We start from the raw sequence: 23468 nt of genomic DNA on the forward strand, positions 1-23468 counted from the left end.
GTTGCGCGCGGCGAGCGGCGATCCCGGGGCGCCTGCGCGGGTGGCTTTGCGGGCGCTCGCGGTAAGTTTGCGCCAAGTGCGCGGCAGCCGGGACGCAGACGGCGGCGGCGGCGAGAGGCGGAGCCCGGGGACCACCCCCCATCACCCTCCCCGCAGTCACCTCACGTACCACAACCTCACCTAACCTCTCACCCCCCCTCCTATCCCCCCAACCCCGGGATGGCAGCGCCCGCCAGCCTTCCCGGCCGGACCAGCGGTCGCCAGCGCCGGCTTTAGCCTGTGGGACTAGGCCCCGCCGAGGCCTGACCCCCGGAGCCGGGACCCACCGTGCAGCCAGCCGCCGGGCCGGGGTTGAGGGGCCGCTCCCCCCTCACGGCCCGTGGGGAGGACGCTGCCGTCCCGGGGACTGGGGGCCGGGGGGTGGGGGGGAGCCAGGGCGAGGAAGTCGGGACCCGTGTTGGGAAAAAAGAAGGGGGGCCGGGGTCAGGAGCGCCCCCTCCCCCCGCTTCCCCCCTCCCCCCGGGGTTGGGGGGGCCGGAGCAGAGAGCGCCCAGCCCGGGAGGTGGATGAATGTGGGAGAAAATGGAGACCAAGACGATCGTGTACGACTTGGACACGTCGGGGGGGCTGATGGAGGTAAGAGTGGCCCTCCTCATCCCCTTCCCCCAGCGCCGGGAGGGAACCTCCGCCCTCCGCCCCACAAAGCCGGTCCTGAGCTCACAGCGCAAAAGGGCCGGGGGAGGGGGATTCTTCCTCACCCAGATTCTCCCTCCCTTCTTTGCAATTCGAGGGGCTGAGCTTAGCCTCCGAGGACGTTTGCAGCAGTTTCACCTACCCGCCGCCCTGGATTCGCTCTCCCGAGGCACCAACCCACTCCATGTCGTTGCACCGGCGGGCCTCCCCACCCCCTTCTTGTCGGCCCCTTTGTGCTTCCCCCAGCACGTCCGGGTACCGGGTTTCAGGCCTCTCCAGAGCCTGGCTTTGGAGTCCCCCACTGTCCATACAAGGAAGTGGCGAGAAGGGAACCGCGCACCCTCTCCCCATCCCCCTACCCTGATCCTCCCCATTTGGAAGAGGCTGTTCTCGTTGTGCTGCAGGAACGCTGTTAGGGTGGGCTCCCCCCGATTCCGGGGGGCTGAGAGGTTCTGGGAGCAGCTTGGATGGGAGGAAGAAGGACAAAAGGGGGGAGAGGGGTGGGTGACGGAGAAGCCCTGCCGGGGGGGCGACGGACCGCCCGGGAGCTCCGAGTGTGCACACACGCCGTTTATGTGTGTGTGCAGCAAATCCAAGCTCTGCTGGCTCCCCCCAAGACGGACGAGGCAGAAAAGCGGAGTCGGAAGCCTGAAAAAGAGCCCCGGAGAAGCGGCAGGGCCACCAACCACGACAGCTGCGATAGCTGCAAAGAAGGTGGGGATCTCCTGTGCTGTGACCACTGCCCGGCCGCCTTCCACCTCCAGTGCTGGTAAGGTCTGGGGACCCCTTTGGAGCTCCTTCGCTGACCCTTCTCGGCACATTCCTTCACCCGGCCTACCCCTGGCTGCCGAAATAACGGGCGCTTGCAGCCGCTAGCTGACTTTCTGCAGCCGCTGGGGCGAGCGCCTCCCCGCCCCCAGGTGTCTGCTGGGATCTAGCCGTTTGGGGGGGGGGGGGGGGAGGAGCAGCAGTGTGTCCGGACCCCGAGGTGGGGGTTGGGACGAGTGAGGAGAGCCCCATCTGGGATTGGAAGTCTCTGGGTAGCCGGGACAGAGCCGGCAGGGCACGGCCGGCGGTGGCGGGGGAGGAAGGGGAGGAGCTCCGGGCCCGGTGCCGCTGGCCTGCCCGCGCGCCCGCCGCCCTCGGGGTCCTGCCGGGCTGGGCTCTCCTGCGGGCGGGTGCGTGGGGCCTTCGGCTGCCCGAGGTGGCCTGGTACGGACCCGGGGGGCCGGACGCCCGGGCGCTTGCGACTGTGGAAGAAATCATGGAGGGTGTCTCTCGAGTCCGCCTCTTCTCTGCTTCTCTGTTTACAATATGGCGACCTGCCTTTAAATTATATTTTTATTCTCAGCGCCATTTTGGCTGCATATATGATTTGCAAACGTCTCCCGGGGAACGGTGGGGGTAGAGGCTCGGGGTCCTTTCTGCAGAAGCTCCTCGGGGGCCAGGGCTAGGATCTCGCCGCTTTGGTCCCCTTTCTCTGGCTCCGCTTGCCCCCTGTTGCCTCTCGGAGCTGCCTCCCTCTTTCCCTCCCCGCGCTGCCGCCTCTTAGGAAATCGGGCCGGGTTAGACAATTAAAATTGCCCTTGGGCGCCGATTTCACTTCGCTCCGGATCGGCGAGCCCTTCGCGGCAAAATTCTTTGCTGCTGGGGCAGGATTGTGTGCGGTTGGCTCCGCGAGGGCATTTTTAAGGAGCAGAGAGCTGGAAAGCTGAGCGCTTCCCCCCGCCCCCGCCCCCCCTTACTGAACGCGAGAGGAGGGGAGAGACCGGAGAGAGAGGGAGGGACCTGGGTTGATCGCCCGCTGCGTGATCCTCCTCAGCAGCTCAGCCCAGAACAATCCGGCCAGGAAGAGTTTAAACTCCAGTTTCTGCCTGGAGAAATCATCTCTGCCCTCCACGAAAATCCTCCATCAGCGCAGGGAACCCAGATTGCGTCGTGTTCTGATGGGTGTTGTTCTGTCGTTCAGCAACAGTTGAGTGAAACAGGCGTTTGTGAGAGAGCGGGAAAGAGAGGGGCTTCTGTTTGTCCCCCCCCCCCCCGTTTTTGATATTGCCTTTTTTTAGTCCTCTGGAAAAAAAAAAAGAGGTTTTCCTTCTGTTCTCTACAGTGTTCCATTCACATTCTGTCTCTCTGTGGAGTAGTGCTTACTGTATATTTGTACTAATTGCAGGTTTTGGAACACTTACGAGACAGATGATTGATACCGGGCAAATTAAGTCTGTGGTCAGAAGTTATGTAGGAAGCTCCCATTACCATTCCCAAGATGCTTTTGCCCAGGAGGGCACCCCATCTTCGCTTGTAATGTTGCAGGGACAGAAATGGTTATCCTGGAGGAAGCTTTGTTGCTGGCTTTAAATTTTTTATTATGTAGTGACTAATACCAGCAGGAAGGGTCTGTGGTTTTTTAACCTTTGCTTCCTGTAAGGTGTGATCTACCTGGAGAAAATCTCTCTGGTCAAGTTTCCTGTGCTGGTCTTGAGCAAGGAAGAGATTTGTACCTGGATATGTTATGTTGTTTATCAGTTTTTTCCTGTTGCTTGTGTTTTTTATTGTGCTTGTTTGATACATATACCCAGACTGAATTGTAGGCTTCTTGATTTAAAATGTGGGTTAATGTTTTACCTCTAGGAGGAAGCTATTGTTAACCAAGAATGATGACTCCTGTATTGAGTGAGAATTTTGTAAGCTCATTATCTTTTTTTTTTAATGTTTATTTATTTTTGAGAGAGAGAAAACACGTGAGTGGGGAAGGGGCAGAGAGCGGGGGGGGGGGGGGGGGGGGGGGGGGGGGACACAGAATCCCAAGCAGGCTTCAGGCTGAGCTGTCAGCACTGAGGGATGCGGGGCTTGAACTCACCAACCAACCAACCACAAGATCATGACCTGACCTGAGCGGAAATCAGATGCTTAACCGACTGAGCCACCCAAGTGCCCCTATAAACTCATTATCTTTAGTCTCATTTGTTTAGGAAGCTGAGATTGTTTATTAGAAACTTTAGGTATGGAAAAACTGTTTTGCCTGACTTTCGGCTTTGAAACTCTAAAACCCAACCTGGATCTTCTAATTAGAGGAGTGTAAGTCTTGTCAAGTTGTAACAATTAACAGTTTCTACTTCAGCTAGGAGAGAAGGAGGTACTTTTAGCTGTTGGTGAGACTCGGGTTTGCCCAGACTGCATTTCATTGAATACTTTTCTTTTTTTCTTTTACCTTTTTTTTTTTTTTTTTTAAGGCCCATGAATGGGAGCTGGTAATCAGAGATTCGAGAACCCTAGTAAATGAGGCAGGGTTTGTTTCACATTTCCAGTTCTCTCTGTGAAGATGCCAGTACTGAATGTACCATTGACTTATCTGAGTTATTATATAAATTACAAAACATTCTAGATACTGGTACAAACGAAGGAAGCTTTCTTTTAAGTGAGGCTTATCCCACTTTCCTGCCTTCTATTCCACTCTTTCCAGCACAAGTGAAGTACTTCGTTAACCATCTCCACCAGAGTTTAGGTCAAGCAGTTGACAGTCTCAGAAATTTTGATTCCTGAGTGTGCTGGCTTTAATTCATGCCATTACTGCTTACTTGTGCCATGTGGGAGTGCAGTTAGGTATGGCTATATTTTCTCTTGCTTCCCTTTTTAACTTGCTAAGACTGGATTACAGTTGACCCTTGAACAATGCTGGGGTAGTTTAGGGGCACCGACTTGCAAGCATTAAAAAATCTGCATAACTTTTGACTCCTCAAAAACTTAACTACAATAGCCTACTATTAACCAGAAGCCTTACCAGTAACACAGTTAACACCTGTTTTGCATGTTACGTGTATTGTACACTGTATCCTCATAGTAAGGTAAACTGTAGAAAAGAAAATGCTATTAAAATCATAAACAAGAGAAGATACAGTGCTGTACTATAAAAAATCTGCATGAGGCGCCTGGGTGGCCAATTGGTTAAGCATCCGACCTTAGCACAGGTCTTGATCCTGTGGTTCATGAATTCGAGCCCTGCATTGGGCTCTGCACTGACTTTGCAGAACATGCCTGGGATTCTGTCTCTCTGCCTTGTCCCACTCTCTCAGTCTCTCAAAAAAAAAATCCACAAACAACTGGACCTGCAGTTCAAACCCATGTTTTCCAAGGGTCAGCTGTACTTAGATAAGCATCGTAATGTTAATTTTCTTAATATTCACAATGTACAAGAGTGAAGGTGGAGGTTTTACAAATCCTGTAGATCCTAATTTCAGTGCTGCTGTGGGTCTTCATTCAAAGCTGTCTGAGACAAGTTCTTTTTTCAGTCTAGTGTCCCTTGCCAGCTTGCCTCAGTGAAGGAGATCTAGTAAAATGTTCCAGAAGTGATTCTAGGCAAACTTTACCTCCTGGGCGTAGTGACATAGCCATAACCACAGGGGATTTTTCTAAGATAAACTGCTGGAGGAAATGACTGGTCAGATAAACTGTTTTAATTGTCTTTTCTTTTCTCAGGGGCCAGTGCTTTGTATGAGGAGCAGTTCTCTCTTCCCAATTAGACTGGAAGCCCTATAGCTGGGTTTTCTGTAATGATCCCCTGGGTTGGGGAATGAATTGCTCTGTGCTCAGCCCCATGACCTCTCTAAAGAATTAAACTCGAGGAGGTGATTTTTTGTTTTTGTTTAAGTGATAGTGTAATCATTTTATCTAAGTTGAACTGGTTTATCAGTTATTCAGAGTGGTAGTAGGGGTTACTAAACCTGCCCCAGGAGAACTGGAAAGAGATACGGGTTTTTTTTTGTGTTTTCTGGTGAACCTGACCTCTCTATCATAATCGTCATGGCATTCATTGGACTTTCGGAAAATACTGGTCTCCATGGATTGGTCCCTAAAAACTGGTTTACAAAAATTACGATAACTTGTGGAGCTCTAGTTGCCACTGGCCCATCTTTGTGTTTGAAATGGATTGGATTGTTCTCACTGATAAACTGAATAAATACCATAGGTCTTCGGTAATGAGGCTGCCTGGAAACTGGATGTTTTCCTCTGATTGCTTTCTCATGGCATTTTGCTCTAGACGACCGAGGGACCAAAACGGTCTGATTGAGAAGTGCATCTACCTCAGCAGACCTCAGCATGGTTGCTTCCCGTCAGACAGATTTCTGTAGCATTTGCCTCCGCATGTTATATTTGGAATTGTTGGCCGGCTTTCCTCTCTTTGGTGTTGGCAGCAAGATCCAAAATGAGGTTTTCGAAGAATGAGAGTAAAAAGGTCTCTGTGCACAGGCAAAACTAAGCTCAGCTTGGAGTTTTGCATATTTAATTTTCAGTGAGTCATAACAAGAAAGGTTTCACACATAGAGTAGAAAACTGCCTTGCAGAAAATCTTTGCCGTTTGAGCATTTAAGAAGGTGATTTTTCTGATTTGTTGTGTTTGGCTCCTCATGAGAATAGTATTAGTCTACTGATGAATTAAAGTACATTCTTTTTTTTTTTTTTTTTTTTTTTTTAACGTTTATTTATTTTTGAGACAGAGACAGAGCATGAACGGGGGAGGGTCAGAGAGAGAGGGAGACACAGAATCCGAAACAGGCTCCAGGCTCTGAGCGGGTCAGCACAGAGCCCGACGCGGGGCTCGAACTCATGGACCGCGAGATCATGACCTGAGCCGAAGTCGGCCGCCCAACTGGCTGAGCCACCCAGGCACCCCTAAAATACATTCATTTTAATATTACCTTATGAATCTGTTGTTTCTGACATTTTAAGTGCTTAGAAGCTTAGCACTGAAGACCTGGAGGTGACAGCATCTGGCCTTCCTCCCGTCACCCTGCCCCCTCAATAGTAAAATGATTCAACGATAAGCAAACCTGATTTGGTTTTATGTGTATTTTACTTATTTTTACATTTGCTGCATTGCATTGGAATCTGGGTGTGTAGTATTGTTTTTAAATGTTCCACTCAAACAGGGAGGGTCTGATAACATTCAATTTTAGCTCAATTTCACATGCATGCTTTGTAAACTTAATGTGGGGCTAAGGGGCTAATTCTTGTGATAGGAGTGCTTTGGTTCATAGATAAGAGGATAATCACTGTTTAATAATAATAATAGTAATAATATTTCGAATGAGTTGTTTACTCACAAAATGTTGGTGACCTAGATGGCTGTGGTTAAGACAGGAAGTGTCAGAGGGCACCTGAGTGGCTCATTTGGTTGAGGGTCAGACTCTTGGTTTCAGCTCAGGTCCTGATCTCATGTGGTTAGTGAGTTCGATCCCCGCATCGGCTGGCTCTGGGCTGTCAGTGCGGAGCCTACTTGGGATTTTCTCTCTCTGCCCCCTCCCCTACTTGTGCGCATGCACGCTCTAAATAAATAAACAAACAAACTTTAAAAAAAAATGAAGTATCAAATTTTTTAAAGTGAAGGAGGAGGTAATGCTCTTCAAAGGTAACAGTGTTTGTGTAACCTAAGGCAAGTAGTTAGTGGTCCTACTGTGAGAAATTTTTCATTTTGGGCCTATCCCCAAATTGATTACCATACTTAATGAAAGGTAGGATGCAGTTGTAATCTCATCAATTTCCTGCTGCTCCTTAAGGCTCTCAAAGTACTTTACAGATGGGCTCCACTAACTAAACTTTGTAAATGACTAGTGTATTTTTTTGTGTGTAAGTATATAAAAGACAAGTATATAAAAGAAGACATGTCTTCTTTTACATCTGGAGATGGGATTCATGTTGGTCTGTTTCAATTTCTTAAGTATATCTCCAAGATAATTTTTTAAAAGCCAAATCATAAAATGAGACAAATAAATTATCTAATTTGAACTGAAAAAGGATCCAAATAGTCACGACTGTGTGTCAGATGAAACACTGGTTTTTATTGAGCTCTCAGTGAAAAGACCAGTGATACTCAAAAGGGCTCAGTGAGATTTCAAGGTTCACGCTTGTAGGATTTATCAGTACCACATCCCTTTTCATGGCTGAATACTAGTCTGTTTATGGATATACCACACTTTTGTTTATTCGTTTATCAGTTAATAGACATTTGGGTTTTTTCTCCTTTTGGCTATTGGGAATAATGATGCTGTAAACTTTTGTGTGCACATTTTGTGTGGACATCTGTTTTCATTTCTCTTGGTTGTGTACCCAGGAGTGGAATTGCTGGGTCAGAGGGTAACTCATGTTTAACCTTTGAAGAACTGCTAGACTGGTTTCCAAAGTGGCTACACCATTTTGCATTCTTACCAGTATAGGAAGCTTCCAGTTTCTCCACATCCTTTCTAATACTTGTTATTATCTTCTTGATAAAAACCTGTCCTGTGAGTGGGAGTGCTGTTTTTTGTTTTGTTTTGTTTTAACTTTTTTAATGTGTATTTATTCTCAAGAGACAGAGACAGTGTGAGTGGGGGAGGGTCAGAAAGAGAGGGAGACACAGAATCTAAAGCAGGCTCCAGACTCTGAGCTATTAGCACAGAGCCTGACGTGGGGCTCAAACTCACAAACTGTGAGATCATGACCTGAGCCGAAGTTGGATGCTTAACTGACGAGCCACGCAGATGCCCCTTGATTTGCATTTCCCTAATGGCCAATGATACCAAACATCTTTTCATGTGCTGATTATCCATTTGTATATTTTTTTGGAGAAATGTCCATTTTGATCCTTTGTCCAATTTTAATTGGGTTACTTGGGTTTTTTTTACTATTATTACTAGGTTGTAAGAGTTCTTTGTATATTCTAGATGCCAAGTTCCTTGTCAGATACATGATTTGTAAGTATTGTCTCCCATTCTGTGGGTTGTCTTTTCACTCACCCATTTTATTTTTCTAATTTTTGAGTCTTATGTAGAAGAAAGGTAGTTGATTTAAGCGCACTTTAATGGCTATGCTTTTATTATCAATGTAATGACAGTGAGTAAAAGGTTTCTTCTGTGAACTCTAGTCAGGATGGTGCATCTCAGTGGAGAGAACCTTATCTGCCACCTGCCTTAAGGCACCACTAGTCACAATATAAAATTTCTGTGTATAGAAATCCCTCGTACTTGGAGATTTCTAGTTTAAGGAGGACAATTTTAATTTTCTCGCTTTGATTGGTGGCAGCTTGGGATGGAAATAACTCCAGATCAATTGAGGTATCTTTTGAACTCCATTAACAACAAAAATTGTACGCTGCGGTGAACTCACCTGTTTATATGTGTCTTTATGTAGGCCCAGGTAGCAATAAATAGGGAGACAGAGTGAAGAGAATATTTGCCTGAAGGTTTTATATAGCTTATAAAAACAAACAGTCTGTTTTGATGCCCCCAAGAGGAATTTTGCTACCTAGAAATGCAGACATCCAGCTTCTTTTTTTTTTTTTTAATTAAATAATTTAAAAAAAAAATTTTTTTTTCAACGTTTATTTATTTTTGGGACAGAGAGAGACAGAGCATGAACGGGGGAGGGGCAGAGAGAGAGGGAGACACAGAATCGGAAACAGGCTCCAGGCTCCGAGCCGTCAGCCCAGAGCCTGACGCGGGGCTCGAACCCGCGGACCGCGACATCGTGACCTGGCTGAAGTCAGACGCCCAACCGACTGCGCCACCCAGGCGCCCCTAGATGTCCAGTTTCTTAACAGAAATGGGTACATCTTTTCTCCTACAAGTGCTAAGGCAATAGAAAATAGATGAAGCTGAATGTTGTTTGCTTTTGGTATGCATAAGAGTGTTAAAATCTATCTCTGAACCTTCTTGTCCCACCCCCAGCACATACACAGTTCCTTGGCATGTAGTTAAGCAGGCCACCCTAGTCAAAGATTCTGGTTGGGGTTTTGATGATGCTCTTGGGGTTTTGATGGTTATATTATTATGATCATGCAGCACAGGCTCCTAGAAATGCATTCTTATTTTAAGGTGCCAGAATTTTAAATCACCACAGCAGGGGGAGGGGAGCAGTTTGTTTTCCCACCTCGACTTTGCTCTTCCTTTAACTTAAGAGTCCTCAGGGAGTACAAACATGGCCAGCTGCATTGCCATTCAATGAGTGACACTTATAAGAGCACCTCCGCATAATGCTAGCCTCCCAAGAGACCGGACAGGAGTACAGCTGTCCCCCTGCCAGTTTCCTGAAAGAGGAGGACATTGTATTCAGTGCAAGTCCTAGACCAAATTTCAGAAAGGCACTTTGGTATTGCGGATTTGTCACCATGCCCAGGACGCATGCACAGGTCACTAGCTGACTGCTTTTCCCATGACTTGGGAGCAGTTAAGAAGAATAAGAAGGTGACTCCTTTTTATGCCTGCCATTTACAGATGTCAAAGTCTTCATCCTTTAAGCCTAATACTATTTCTGAATCTAGGTCTCAGCAAATAAGAAAAAAAGATGAAGTTTTAGCACATTTGCACGGGAGATGGAAGACACTTGAGGGGTACAATAGACACTGATAAAAGGAGAAATCATTGCTTTGACCCATCAGCAAAAAAGAATTTGTCTGCTATGTAGAGCTGCTGTTGAATTCACGGTAAACAAATTCCGAGCACACCTTACAGACTGATGAAATTTCAAGTAATGTAAAACTTGACTCACTCATTCAAAAGGCTACTTTCCCTTTTGCAACCGTGTACTAAATGCTCACTAAACTACTTAAAAGCCAGAGGCTGACCCGTTTCCTCCGCTCACTGCTGTGCAGTACCTGGTAGTATTACAAATGAGAGAGACACAAAGATAAGCACTGGTTGGGGAACAGAAACGATGTCTAGTTCTACCAAGTGGGTGGTACCTTTGTTAACAAAAAACAGAAGGTGACCATTCCTTTCTCCCTAATTACATTTGCTTTCCTGTATGTTAATAGTGTTGGTTTTTAAGTCTTTGCCCTTCCCGGGTTTTTTTGTTGTTGTTGTTTTGTTTTGTTTTGAGACAGAGAGAGACAGAGCACAAGCCAGGGAGGGGCAGAGAAAGAGGGAGACACAGAATCCGAAGCAGGCTCCAGGCTCTGAGCTGTCACCATAGAGCCCGATGTGGGGCTCGAACTCAGGGACTGAGATAATGACCTGAGCCGAAGTCGGACACTTAACCGACTGAGCCACCCAGGCGCCCCTCCCTGTTTTCTGATAAACTGTACGAGATATATCTCCCAGGAAATGTTTCCCAGTCTTGAAAGGACAAAAGACAGAGAGTGTAACAGCAGGGCAGGGACTCCATGCCTGAACCTACCTTCAGTCTTTCCCACTGATTTGGGCTCTGCGTGAGGCTCTTTTGAAATAAGCTTGAGTGAGCAAGAGGACTCTCCGCGGGGTTTGAATTTAACCGTAGCCCAAAGACATCACTTTACCACCCGGCCACACAAGGCTGAGGGAACCTCTCAGAATTACTAGCAAGCTTGAGTTCCAGGGTGGAACCCTGTTTGTAGCAGCATAAACACATTTACAGACTTTCTATCCAGCTGTGATCCTTAGAGGGATGTTGAATATTATTTTTCTCTGCTCTGCATTTGTGCAGAGAACAGAGCAGAGAAGCTAATGAAATGCATAGAACTTTAAGCGATTGTAGGTACGTTACAAAACTGGCAATGAGGAGCTACTGTTGTTCTTTCCACCAGCCCTGGGGTCCTATGCTGAGCTGGGAGCTTTTTAATTCTCACATGCATTGAACCATCAGATAGCATTCTACTGATTTTTGTTTTTAACGAAGCTTTGGAAACATTAGAGGGAAACTCTACAGTGAACTTTTTCAATTGACAATCCTCAATTACTGGTCAAAATGCATTATGAAAATTATACTTCATTAATCTTGTTAAATGTGTCCAAACTTATGACTTTTCCTACCTAGTCCTTTCTTTAAAATTTTTTTAAGATTTTTTTTTTTTTTTTGAGTAATCTCTGCACCCAACATGGGGCTCAAACTAATGACCCCAAGATCAAGAGTTGGGTGCTCTTCTGACTGAGTCAGCCAGGTGTCCCTTATAATTTTTTTTTATGTTTATTTATTTTTGAGAGAGACAAAGCTCGAGAAGGGAAGGGCCACAGAGAGAGGGAGACACAGAATCTGAAGCAGGCTCCAGGCTCTGAGCTGTCAGCACAGAGCCCGATGTGGGGCTCGAACTCAGGAACCACGAGATCATGACCTGAGCTGAAGTCGGACGCATAACCCACCGAGCCACACAGGTGCCCCTTATAGTTCTTTTTATGCATAGGCTGGCTATATTCAACTTTCCTTGATCTTGCTTGCCATTTTTTGTTTTTGTTTTTGTTTTTTTAAGTTTATATATTTATTTTCAGAGAGACAGAGCAAGAGCTTGAGCAGGGGCTCAAGAGAGGGAATCCTAAGCAGGCTCTGTGCTGTCAGCGCAGAGCCCAATGTGGGGCTCGAACTCACGAACCGTGAGATCATGACCTGAGCTGAATCAAGACCCTTAACTGACTAAGCCACTCAGGCTCCCCTTGCTTGCCATTTTTTGAAAGCATCTTAAATATAGGGAGTATTCTGTCAGTGATTTTGGCCTTTTGATAAACATTGTTTGGCTTTATCATTTTTTTTAATGTTAATCATTTTTGAGAGAGAGAAAGAAGGAGAGAGTGTGAAAGGCGGGGGGGAGGGGTGGTGCAGGCGGCAGAGAGAGAGGGAGACACAGAATCTGAAGCAGGCTCCAGGCTCTGAGCTGTCAGCACAGAGCCTGACACAGGGCTTGTACCCATGAACTGTGAGGTCATGATCTGAGGTGAAGTCGGACGCTTAACCGACTGAGCCACCCAGTTGCCCCTCATTTTTGTTTTCTTTATCCTTCCTTTTTACTCCTCATGGTTTTGCCTGGCTTAGATGACACTTAGCCATTCTAGCTTAACTTAATTCTTATAACACCTCATTCCACGATATCAGACATCTTTTTTTTTTAATTTTTTTTTTAATGTTTATTTATTTTTGAGACAGAGAGACAGAGCATGAACAGGGGAGGGGCAGAGAGAGAGGGAGACACAGAATCTGAAATGGGCTCCAGGCTCTGAGCTGTCAGCACAGAGCCCGACGCGGGGCTCGAACTCATGGACCGTGAGATCATGACCTGAGCTGAAGTCGGACGCTTAACCGACTGAGCCACCCAGGCGCCCCCGATATCAGACATCTTTGACTGCAGGCTTCAGTTTGTTGGTGTTGAAGTAAGCTGTATGGTAAGAAAAGTAGCTGCAGTTTATTGAAATTATGGGAAAGAACTCATGTCCAAGATTTGTATGCTTGCTGCATAAGAGCTTTCCTCAAATCTTATCGTTTGTGTGCACACGATCAGACCTTTAAGGGTGATCATTCTTTGGTTAGGGATCATCTGAGAGAAAAGTGGGCCAAAGGGAAAAAATTATGGTGCTCTCTCTCTGAGAAGTATGTTCACCTCCTAAATAGGTCACTGGGGGTATAACTGGAAGGCTTCAGAAGCTCAAGTCAGCACTTAGCTGTGGCATCAAACCACGACAGCATAGTTTGACAGTATGCCCAGGAGATTACTTCAATCATGTAGGGTGGGGAGCTTTGAGGTTTATGAGTAAAATTGGGGGGGGGGGTGGTAAAAGAGGTAGGGAATAGGCCCTGTGCTGCTTTGGTGCAAATTATTATTATTCTCTATTTTTCCTTTTTTTAAGGAGACCCTGTCAGAGGAGGGTAAATTAAGCAGAAATTCTCCTTAGGGAGAAGCAGCTGGGTCTTAAGTAGAAACCTGCTCCCTGTATTTAGTTGGATTTCAAATAAAGACATTGCTAGTGTTTTTAGTTTTCCCAGCCTTTATAGAATTTGAGGTCCAGTATTTCTAAGATGTAAACTGATCCAGATTTCCTGAGCTGTGTGTGCAAAAAGAATACGGCCTGGTTATTTCCTTGTTCTTGATAGTCCAATAAATTTGGCTACGGAACAGTACCCAGTTTTCCATACCTCTGAGACTCTTCTGGAATACACAGTTACAATTGTGGATTCTTCTTTCCAATGGAACATTCCCTAGGAACATCAGAAAGTGTTGAGGCCAGAATGTTGACTTCCAAAACAGGTGGGGGGCTCCAACATCTCTGATGAGGTGAATGAATGAAGCACATTTTTAAAATGTCTGTAGCCAGCTCATTTGCCATTGTGGAGAAGCCAGGATTGACAGAATAGCCAAACTCATGATAGATAAGGCCCTGTGGCACCCAGTCTCAGCTTGTAGAGAAGTTAGCAGAGGGAAAACACCTGGTGTAACTGTTGGTGCTCTACCCTCCCACCCTCCTTTTGCTGCACTGACTTTATAACCCTATTCCCCAGGTGTCCTTCACTGGGAGGATGCCACAAACCAGCTCTGCATAGAAGGCAATGAAATTTGGGGGCACAGTCAGCTAGTTTGAAAGGACTGTATGCCTGTGGAAGTGACGCAACTAGCTAAGTTTCTCAATGGGGCATTTGTAATGGCCTGGCACTTCATTGGTTTCCTTGTTAGCACTGCTACTGAGGCTTTGCATGAAAAAGCCAGCGGTCCTTGTACTTTTTATGTACTTTGTGGCATTAGCTGTGCTTGAGTCAGTAGCTAGGATGAAGGAGGGCAAGGACCCCTGAACTTTGTTTTTACCTCCATTGCCTTTCAGTATGGCCATCTTCCCTGCCTTTGAAAGGTAGGCTATATTTGAAGATAAAAACTGATGCCCATACAAGTGTCCAGAGGAAACTTACTGTTTAATGCTGACATTTAAATTTCATTAGATTTTGTTTCTTCAAAACTTAGACCATTAAATTTGGATATATTAAGACAGCTTTTAAGTTTTAAAAGATATTTTTAAATTAAATTTTACCTGGCACCTCTTCACTTTTCTAGAACAGAAGCTGGTTTCAGTTTACAAAAGGCTTGTTTTCTGTGCTCCTAGGTTCCTTTGTAGATCAAGATGGCTGCCAGGAGGCTGAGACGTGATGGTGGTCCTGTCAGTGATCACCTTCGCTCCCATTTTGGCTAATACCAACATATTTCCTGAGCTGGCCAAGGGCAGCAGGGCTGGTCTGAGGGAGAGTGGGCCTGTTCTGAGCATGTGTATTGTCTTTTGCAGTCGCTCTTAACACAATGCCGTTAAATATAATTGCAGGATTTTTATCTGGTAGTGGACCTCAGATGGATGGATGAGACCCATGAACTGTGAAATTAAAAATCAAAACTGCTCAATGCTATTGTTTGCTGGTTGAACACCCCACCACCACCCAAAAAGGGGAGGGGACATATAGATGGGGGGGGGGAGTGAAATCTTTCTTAGTCTGATATTTTAACTGAAACTGCCACATATGGCTCGAGAGCTTCTGATTCTTGGTGAATGATGGGTTCTGACAGGAAAGACCCTAGCAGTTCATGCGACTGACCTCTTTTAGAAGAGAGCCCGAGTGGAAGGCTGTTGGTGTATTGTGTACAGATATGCTGTCTGCATAGTGTTCCTGTTCAGCCTTTGTATTAAATAGAATATTTTGTCAGTCTAGGAAGAAAAAATGAAGTGTCTTCTTTCTTAAATATTGTTCATCCATCTTGCTTCCTTTTGTCCTAAGACACATACCAAAGCTTTTAATTTGGTTAAGTGATATTTCCATGTCTCCCCAGCTGCCTTTGGCTCAAGTTTTAAAATGTCAGTGTCACTTAGCTGGATGGACAGTTGCAAACCATGCGTCGGTAACCTAACGTATTTTTTAAAAACAAGTCCACAGCCCAACACCATTTTTATCTGCATGTTTTAATGCAAAAAAATAGGTCTCTGAAATAAAAGGCAGTCTTTCTGCTTCCTTGTCTCCCTCTCTCTCTCCACCTCTCCCCTCCTCCCTTTGTTCTCTTGTTCCCCTCCCCCTTCTCCTTTCCAGTTCCATATTGAAAAACTGCTTGCGCTGGATGGGTAATTAACGCAGAGCTGTGGAGCAACAGGTCCCATTGGTGGCGACTAAATCTGAAGTAAATGTTAATATCGTGCAGGTTCATATGTATTAATAGGTGGGGGAGATGAGTGAGGTTAGACTCAGATCAGCCACACCGGTATATGACTTGAAATAGATCCTCTTAATTAGAGAGCCAAGAACCATGACAACTAACGTCTTCCACCTGCAGTGGTGGGCTGCAGCCTCATTAGTGAATGAAAGAGGCATTCTAAATTAAAACTGGACTTCATCCTTTGGCTGTGAGTTGGGATCATCTGGCTCTGGGCTTTGAATCTTTGACATGGAGAGGTCTATCAATGCAGGCATTACATTTAGCTGAGGGGTGCAAGTTTGTGGTTTTCTCTTTGAGGACTCCAGAAATAGACTTTTTTAAAGTTGTATTTACTTTTGAGAGAGGGAGAGATTGAGCCTGGCACAGGGCTCAGTCTCACAAACCATGAGGTCATGACCTGAGCCAAAATCAAGAGTCAGACGCTTAATGGACTGAGCCACCCAGGTGCCCCAGGCCCGGTTTTTTTTTTTTTTTTTTTTTTTTTTTTATTCCTAAGTTTATTATTTACTTTTTGAGAAAGCAAGTGGGGGAAGGGCAGAGAGAGAAGGGAGAGAGAATCGCATGCAGACCCACACTGTCAGCACAGAGACTGATGTGGGGCTCAAACTCACTAACCATGAGATCATGACCCGAGCTAAAGTTGGACACTTAACCTACTAAGCCACCCAGGCACCCCTGGGCCAGGGCTTTTTAATAAATGATCTGGGAGGAAACATCCAAAGCAGTGAAGATGGATATTCTGCCAAAGCTCTGTCCACAGGGCACTCTTTAAAGAGCTACCAGTTTTCCAAGACAAGCCAGCTCGTGTACATTCTGGGGCTCACCTTCCTTTCTATGACTTGGACAGTTCTCAGAAGGAATCTAAAGGTTCATATGCTATTGGGTTGTAGATGGACATAAAACACCCATTCCCAGGAAAATGTCCTCCCTTCCAGAACTTTCCTTCTTTCAGGTAGTTTTTCAAAATACAGAAATACACCTGCTTCCAAAACTATAGTTTCCTCCTGAACCCCTCAAGATCCTTAATTTTACCGTCTTTAAAGGATCACTGACTGACTTACCACTTACTTGCTGAATAGTTCTGAATTATGGAAAGAGTAGGGAAAAGGTCACTGCCACCTTCAGGTACCAAATAACCAAATTTCTGGGGCTCTTTGAGTCTGGCATCTGTGCGCAGTTAAGTCTTACATAGCTCTGTGTGGCAAGGATCAGGGTGTATTCGATTGTATGTGGTCTCATTGTCAACTGTTCTTTTCATGATGTTCTAGCCTGTGATCCCTGAGAGCAGGGACCATGTCTGAAATTTCACCACTTAGCACATTGCCTAGCATAAAATGATTGTCCATTAAATGCTTGAGAGGACAAATGACTTTGGTCCTCTCTCCCCAAAGGAGAGTAGTTTGTTTCTTGGTGGGGTAGATAATAACCACTTGTCCCTCCTCCAGTGTGGTACCTCCAGCGTGGCATTGGTTAGTAAGCAGTGGGAACTCAATAAATATTGACTGATGTCGAAGGAAATGCTCGACCTTGAGGGTTGAGGAAGATATTTTAGCGAATATTCCACTGTGTTCCCCAGAAATAAGAGAACTACCAAAGGTTTTTTGCAAACAGCTTGGGCTCAAGATTTGAAAGAACCAGGAAACCGATTCGAGTTCTAATTCTGCAGCTTAACTGGCTCCATGGCTTCAGATGAGTCCATTTCCTCACCTGTATGACGGGAATAAGAATTGTCACAGTGTGCTGGTGAAGATCAAATAAGAGCATCTGTGAAAACACTTTGTGAACTGTAATATGCTATGTAGACGTAAGATGAGATTGTCAGTCTGCTGTTTCTGAGCTTTAGTGACTAGGAAGCATACCGATGTCTTTACAGGCAGTACTGGCTCATTATAGTGTCCTCATGGTTTTCACTGCTGCACAGCAGAAACTCTAATAGAGCATTTCCAACATTACCTGACTTTTAACTTTTAATGATTTCCTTTTATAGAGAATGGCTCTGAGCACCTTGTCTTCGTTGATATATAGGGATGAGCGGGAGCTGAGACAAAGCCTTGTTTTTCTTGACAGACATATCCTGATTTAAAGACTCTGGTAGGCGTGTAATCGTTTCAAAGTTGCACACTAAACTTATGGGAACACCATTCTTATGGGAGAAAGAGCTTTAAGATGGGCAGCTGAGATGGGGAAGTCTCCAGAATGTGTTATGTACATGAGTGTCTTGAAGCTGCAGAATCTCCTTTCTCCCTGGAACCCTCTCCCTGTTGGCAAAATTTCTGATAGTGAATCAAACCAGTCTGTCTGCACAACAGCCTCTTTCGGAACTAGTTCCTGAGCTTATTACTCCAGTGACAGTCTGTCTTTCCTGGATCCATTTCATGAATCCCTTTTGCTCTAGATATTTGAGTTGAAAACTGCCTTCTAAATATTAGCTTGAAAGGAATTACTAGGGGCAAAGAGGAAACATTGTCATGAGAAAGCTTTATCGTGGGCAGTTTCTGTATTCCGGGTGTACCTGTGATGTTCATTTTCTAGAAACATAGACTTTCCTTCCCTATCCATCCTATCATATATTACTGCCTTCTCTCAAGATAGCACATTTTCGGGGCACCTGGATAGCTCAGTCGGTTAAGCAGCCGACTCTTGATTTCAGCTCAGGCTCAGGTCATCATCTCACAGTTCGTGGGATCTAGTCCTGAGTCCAGCTCTGTGCTGACAGCCTGGAGCCTGCTTAGCATTCCCTCTCTACCCATCCCTGACATGACTCGTGCACTCTCTCCCTCTCTCTTGCTTTCAAAATAAATAAATAAACATTTAAAAAGATGCCACATTTTCAAGTTTATTTCAAGATGCGCATTCTGTCTTTGAGAAAGCAGCAAAATCTCAACAAGGTCTCACTTTTAAATGTTCTGTGCCCATCCTGGAAATAACATTCTGACTTCTCTGTACTATTCCCTAAACTCACAGCCCTTATCACACACTTTAGTGCAGACAAGAGGAGCCTCTGCCCATAATCTAGAATTCTGAGAAACAAGTGTTCTTAAGGTTGGTATCTCTAAAATCGATCCTTTAGAAACCAACCAGGAGCTACTTTTAAGAGCCCCTTAATACAGACTTTAAGCAATTTACCCCTGTGTTAAGAAAAAGAACCAAGAAACCAAATTGTTTAAAGAGGATTTAAATGAGTCAGGTTGGTTTGCAAGTGTGGACTTTGACTTTGATATCTTACCATTTCGTGACTTAGAAAACAAATTATTTTGTGTGCGATTTAACCACCAAAACAAGTGCCTGCCTAACTGCATTGCTTTGCCTCATTTGCTTCCTAGAAGCCTATTTTTGTATTCCCCAGTTCTGTGTGTGTGTGTGTGTGTGTGTGTGTGTGTGTGTGTGTGTGTGTGTTTACTTGAGAGAGAGTGTGAGCAGGGGAGGGGCAGATAGAGAGGAAGAGAGGATCCCAAGCAGGCTCCACACTGTCCGTGCAGAGCCCAATGTGGGGCTCGAACTCATAAACTGTGAGATCATGACCTGAGCTGAAATCAAGAGTCGGATGTGCAACCAACTGAGCCACCCAGATGCCCCAGCGTTCACCAGTTCTCTAAAGCTTTATTGAGTACTTCGTGTATGCCAGGCACCTCGCAGAGTGTGGAGGTACAAAGGTAAATCATAGAGAAGGGGGTTCCAGTGCATAATAGTTTCAGTACAGTGTGGTACAGAAGTGCTATAGGGAATCAGGGGCTGCCAGAGAAGGCGTCCTGGAGTTGTAATATCTGACTTGAGCCCCAAAAGATAAAGAATCCACTGGGTGAAGGAATGAGGGACGGGCCAGCTTTTGTGGTTGTAAGTAGCAGCTCCAAAATGAACAGACACACAGACTAAAGAAAGGGTATATAGACTGTGTGAGGAGCCACCAGGTTAATGAAGCTAGAGAAAGAGGCAGGATTCTGGCCACAAGGGTCTTAACCTACAATACTGAGGAGTTTGAACTTTATCCTATAATGGATAGGGTAGGGGTGATACTGAAGGGCTTTTTAATAAGGAGGGTGATATGATCAGAATTGTGTTTTCAATAACTCATTCTGCCAATAGGGGTTGGGGCTAGATTGAGGGAATCATGAAGGGTGGCCAGGAAGCCATTTACATCTTAGTAAAAGGTCTCGATTCAAACCACCTTGCCTTGCCCTTCTCTGCTTTACATGTTTGGTAAAGAGTATCTTGGTACAAAGACAAATAGGCAGATGAAAAGAAATGATGAAAAACAGAATCAGAAGTGACAGCCTTTTCAGGGTTAATTTTAATATGATGGTTGCTGAAGCATAGCAGAGTCTGTAAGCCTTTGCAAATTACATGCATACATTTCATTAGTTTGGATGTAGCCTATGCAGAAATCCATTGGTGAGAACTAGGGAAGACTTTACAGGTGACATTCACCTATGGTCCTCTAGGGCTTGAAGACCTGTCACAACAGGCCAGTATGCCTCCAGGTTTTCTGCATCCTACTAAGGATCTCCTGAGATTCCACCAGTGAAACAGGGAGGAAAGGAAGCAAAGAGCCGTGAGGACTTAGTGGATATCCTGACATGTATATTCAGGTCTCCAGGGAAGCGTGGCAAAGCAGAAGCTAGGAAAATTTGCCAAGCCAAGTGCTCTTGTAGATAGAAACAGTAGAGAAGCATAATATTAAGCCTTGGGACTTCAAGAAGAGTCCTTATATATTCAGCCCTCAATTATTTTTTTAGTATTTCTTTTTTTTTTTTTTCTTTTTTTTTCTTTTTTTCTTTTTTTTTTTTTTTTGGATGAAAAACTCCCTTCTGACTGCTAGGAACCAGATATAAGAATTTCTTTAGCATAAATGTATCCTCATTCTCCATAACAGAATTTCTGATTCTGTAGGCCTGAAGTGAGGTCTCAGAATTTGTGTTTCTTTGCTAATAAGTTCCCTGATGACACTGATGCTTGCTTCTGATCTGGGAACCACACTTTGAGAACTGCTACTGTACAGACTTAGAAATGTGACTCTCTCAAGAATTTAATAAAGTCTCATACATATGGTTCTTGGTGTAACTTTAGTGGAAATCAATGATCTGGAGGTTCAGTAAGGCCAGCCCTATACAGCTCTAATTTTGATTCAGTATTGACTGAGTGACTACTGTATGCACAACCTCTGTATTATAAAGCTACAAGGTGGGAAGAGATTTAGTCCTTGTCTTGGTCCCTCTAATGAAAAAAATAAGAGGGGCACATGGCTGGCTCAGTCAGTAGAGCATGTGACTCTTGATCTCAGGGATGTGAGTTCAAGTCTCGCATTGGGCATAGAGCTTAACTTTTTAAAAATTGGATGGGGGTGCCTGGGTGGCTCAGTTGGTTAAGCATCTGACTTTGGCTCAGGTCCTGATCTCATCCCTGAGTTCGAGCCCTGCGTCAGGCTCTGTGCTGATAGCTCAGAGCCTGGAGCCTGCTTCAGATTCTGTGTCTCCCTCTCTGTCTGCCCCTTTCCTGCTCTCTCTCTCTCTCTCTCCCAAAAATAAACAAACACTAAAGAAAAAAATTGGATATACGGATGGATGGATGGATGGATGGATGGATGGATAGAGAAAGAAAGAAAAGAAAAAAGAAAAGAAAAGGGAAAAGAAAGAACTGGGGCGCCTGGCTGGGTCAGAAGAGTGTGCAACTCTTGATCTTGGGGTTGTGAGTTCAAGCCACACTTTGGGTGTAGAGATTACTTAAAACTTAAGAAAGAAAAAAGAGGGGGTGCCTGGGTGACTCGGTTAAGCATCCGACTTCAGCTCAGGTCATGATCTCACGGTTCATGGGTTTGAGCCCCGCATTGGGCTCTGTGCTGAGAGAAAGCTCAGAGGCTGGAACCTGCTTTAGATTCTCTGTCTCCCTCTTTCTCTGCCCCTCCCCTGCTCATGTTCTCTCTGTCTCTTTCTCTCTCTCTCAAAAATAAACATTAAAAAAAGAGAGAGAGAGAGAGAACTGCCACACAAGGGAAAACATGAGAAGTCGCAAAAGAGAACTAAATTATACAATCCACATATCCAGGAGGTCCCAGTAATCCAGGCAGAGCACATGGAGGAGCTGTACTCAGTTACATGTTGCTGCGTAACAAACTACCCAAAACTCAGTGGCTTAAAACAGACACTGGTTATTCTCTCTCACAAGTCCATGTGGTGACTTAGCTCAGCTGGGTGGTTTTTCTGTTCAGCATTGTGTTGTCTGGGACCACAGTACTTTAGAGGCTCTACTAAGCTGGCATGATCTAAGACAGCTTAGTCACATAGCAGTAATTCATGCTGGCTTTTGGCTTGGAATTCAGAGGAAGCTGTTGATTGGAGCGCCTTAAACTCTCCTGAGTGTGGCCTCTTGGCGTGACAGCAGGGCCCTGAGATGGAACATTCCAAACATGAAAAAATGGAATCTGCAGGTCTCTTAAGAGCCAGCCTCGGAAGTTACAACATAGGTCACCTCTGCTGCGTTCTACTAGTCAATACAAGTCACAAGGCAAGCCTAATTCAAGAGGAAGGAAGTGGCCTACCTTTAGATGGTAGGAATAGCAAAGAATTTGCAGCCATCTTTAATTAAGCCTTACAGGATTAATAGGGTTTAAGAGGCATAGCGTTCTAGTGGGAAAGGGCTCTAGAGAAAGAAATATCAAGTCTTCAATTTGACTTGGCGAAAGCGTACCTGAAAGGGTCCTGGGAAGGTAGAATGGGACCGTGCTACACAGGGCTTTGAATTGCAGATGAAAGAGCTTAGACTTATACCGACAAACTTTGAAGACTGTAGAGAACCTATCAATGATTCTATTAGCATGATATAGTTGGGGGATGATTCTCAAGGCTCCAGACTACTTCTGTCTTTCTCTGTAAAGCCCAATGTTGAGAGCTCTGGATTTGGCTTCTCTTCCTAAGATGTGGGAGTAGGTCCTCACTCTTTAGGTTATTGTAAACGATGCCACGTTAGCATCTTGAAAGATGAGAGAAAGAGCCCTGGCAGTGCTACAGGACGGGCCAGAATAGGAGTCGAGGGACAGGTAGCTCTGTGCCAGAGCTACCTAGGCTTTTTCCTGCTGCATCAAAGGTTAGTACTTAGTCTTGCCCTTGTCTTTTCCCCACAGTAATCCTCCACTGAGTGAAGAGATGTTGCCTCCTGGGGAGTGGATGTGTCACCGGTGCACTGTTCGCCGAAAGGTAATAATGGCGCTTTCTGAAGGCTTTGCTCAGAGTGCCAGATCTAGAGCACTGATATTCTAGAGCTAAGACGGCCTGGCCCTGAAGGCATTTTCGTCCCTTCTTCTTGTCTTTTCCAGCCCTGGAATCACCCTCACTCTCCCCATGGTGACTGTTTGGAATCCAGTAGGGCCTAAAATCCAAACATGGGCTGCTGAAATGGGCAGAAGAGGTGTGTTAATTTATTGAGCCATGTTCATTCACTAGTGACAGGAGTAGACTGAGGAGTTGTAGACCTCCTGAAAAGTGGCCTGAATGTGGCAGTTCTATCCCTGACTGAAAGTAGCTGAAGAAAAGCAAGGCTGCTTCTCCAGCTTGATGGAAGAAGGATGCCCCTCACCCCAAGGCAAATAAGGCTTGGCTGGGTGTGTGGGAGAGTACTCGGAAGCCTTTTGTACCCCAGGTTGCCTAATCTCTCTTTAGCTCCCCTTCCCTTGGCTTTGATAGTTCAGTACTGGCTTTGAGAACATGATTTTCTACTTTGAGAACTTTTGTGGGGTGCGAAAGCTAAATTCCTCTTTATCCAAAAAGGAAGTAGGTGTTTTTCCAGTCAGAATATGAGAGACCCAATCCTCAAATTAGAGGCTGTGAATTAGAATCTGTCTATGAACTGTAAACCATCCCCTTCCCTCCCCCCACACTAATCACACACCAAGCAA

General features: G+C 45.4%; 1 protein-coding gene across 7 annotated transcripts in view; it reads left to right on the forward strand.

Moving 5' to 3' along the window:
* Positions 1–7: 7 nt before the first annotated feature.
* Positions 8–23468, forward strand: part of PHF12 (PHD finger protein 12) — a 41846-nt gene continuing 18385 nt past the window's right edge. For 2 of the 7 annotated variants that reach the window (XM_030295398.1, XM_030295400.1), the window contains exons 1-3: positions 10–636; positions 1281–1462; positions 22698–22770. In XM_030295398.1, the coding sequence (XP_030151258.1) occupies positions 571–636; positions 1281–1462; positions 22698–22770 (321 nt within the window). In that variant the 5' untranslated portion in view covers positions 10–570. Of the gene's footprint in view, positions 637–1280; positions 1463–22697; positions 22771–23468 lie in introns of all 7 variants that reach the window. The other 5 variants (XM_030295399.1, XR_003964637.1, XR_003964638.1 and 2 more) reach the window with 5 other exon arrangements.

The sequence above is a fragment of the Lynx canadensis genome, chromosome E1 (genome assembly GCF_007474595.2).
Source record: "Lynx canadensis isolate LIC74 chromosome E1, mLynCan4.pri.v2, whole genome shotgun sequence".
In the NCBI taxonomy this organism is placed as follows: domain Eukaryota; kingdom Metazoa; phylum Chordata; class Mammalia; order Carnivora; family Felidae; genus Lynx; species Lynx canadensis.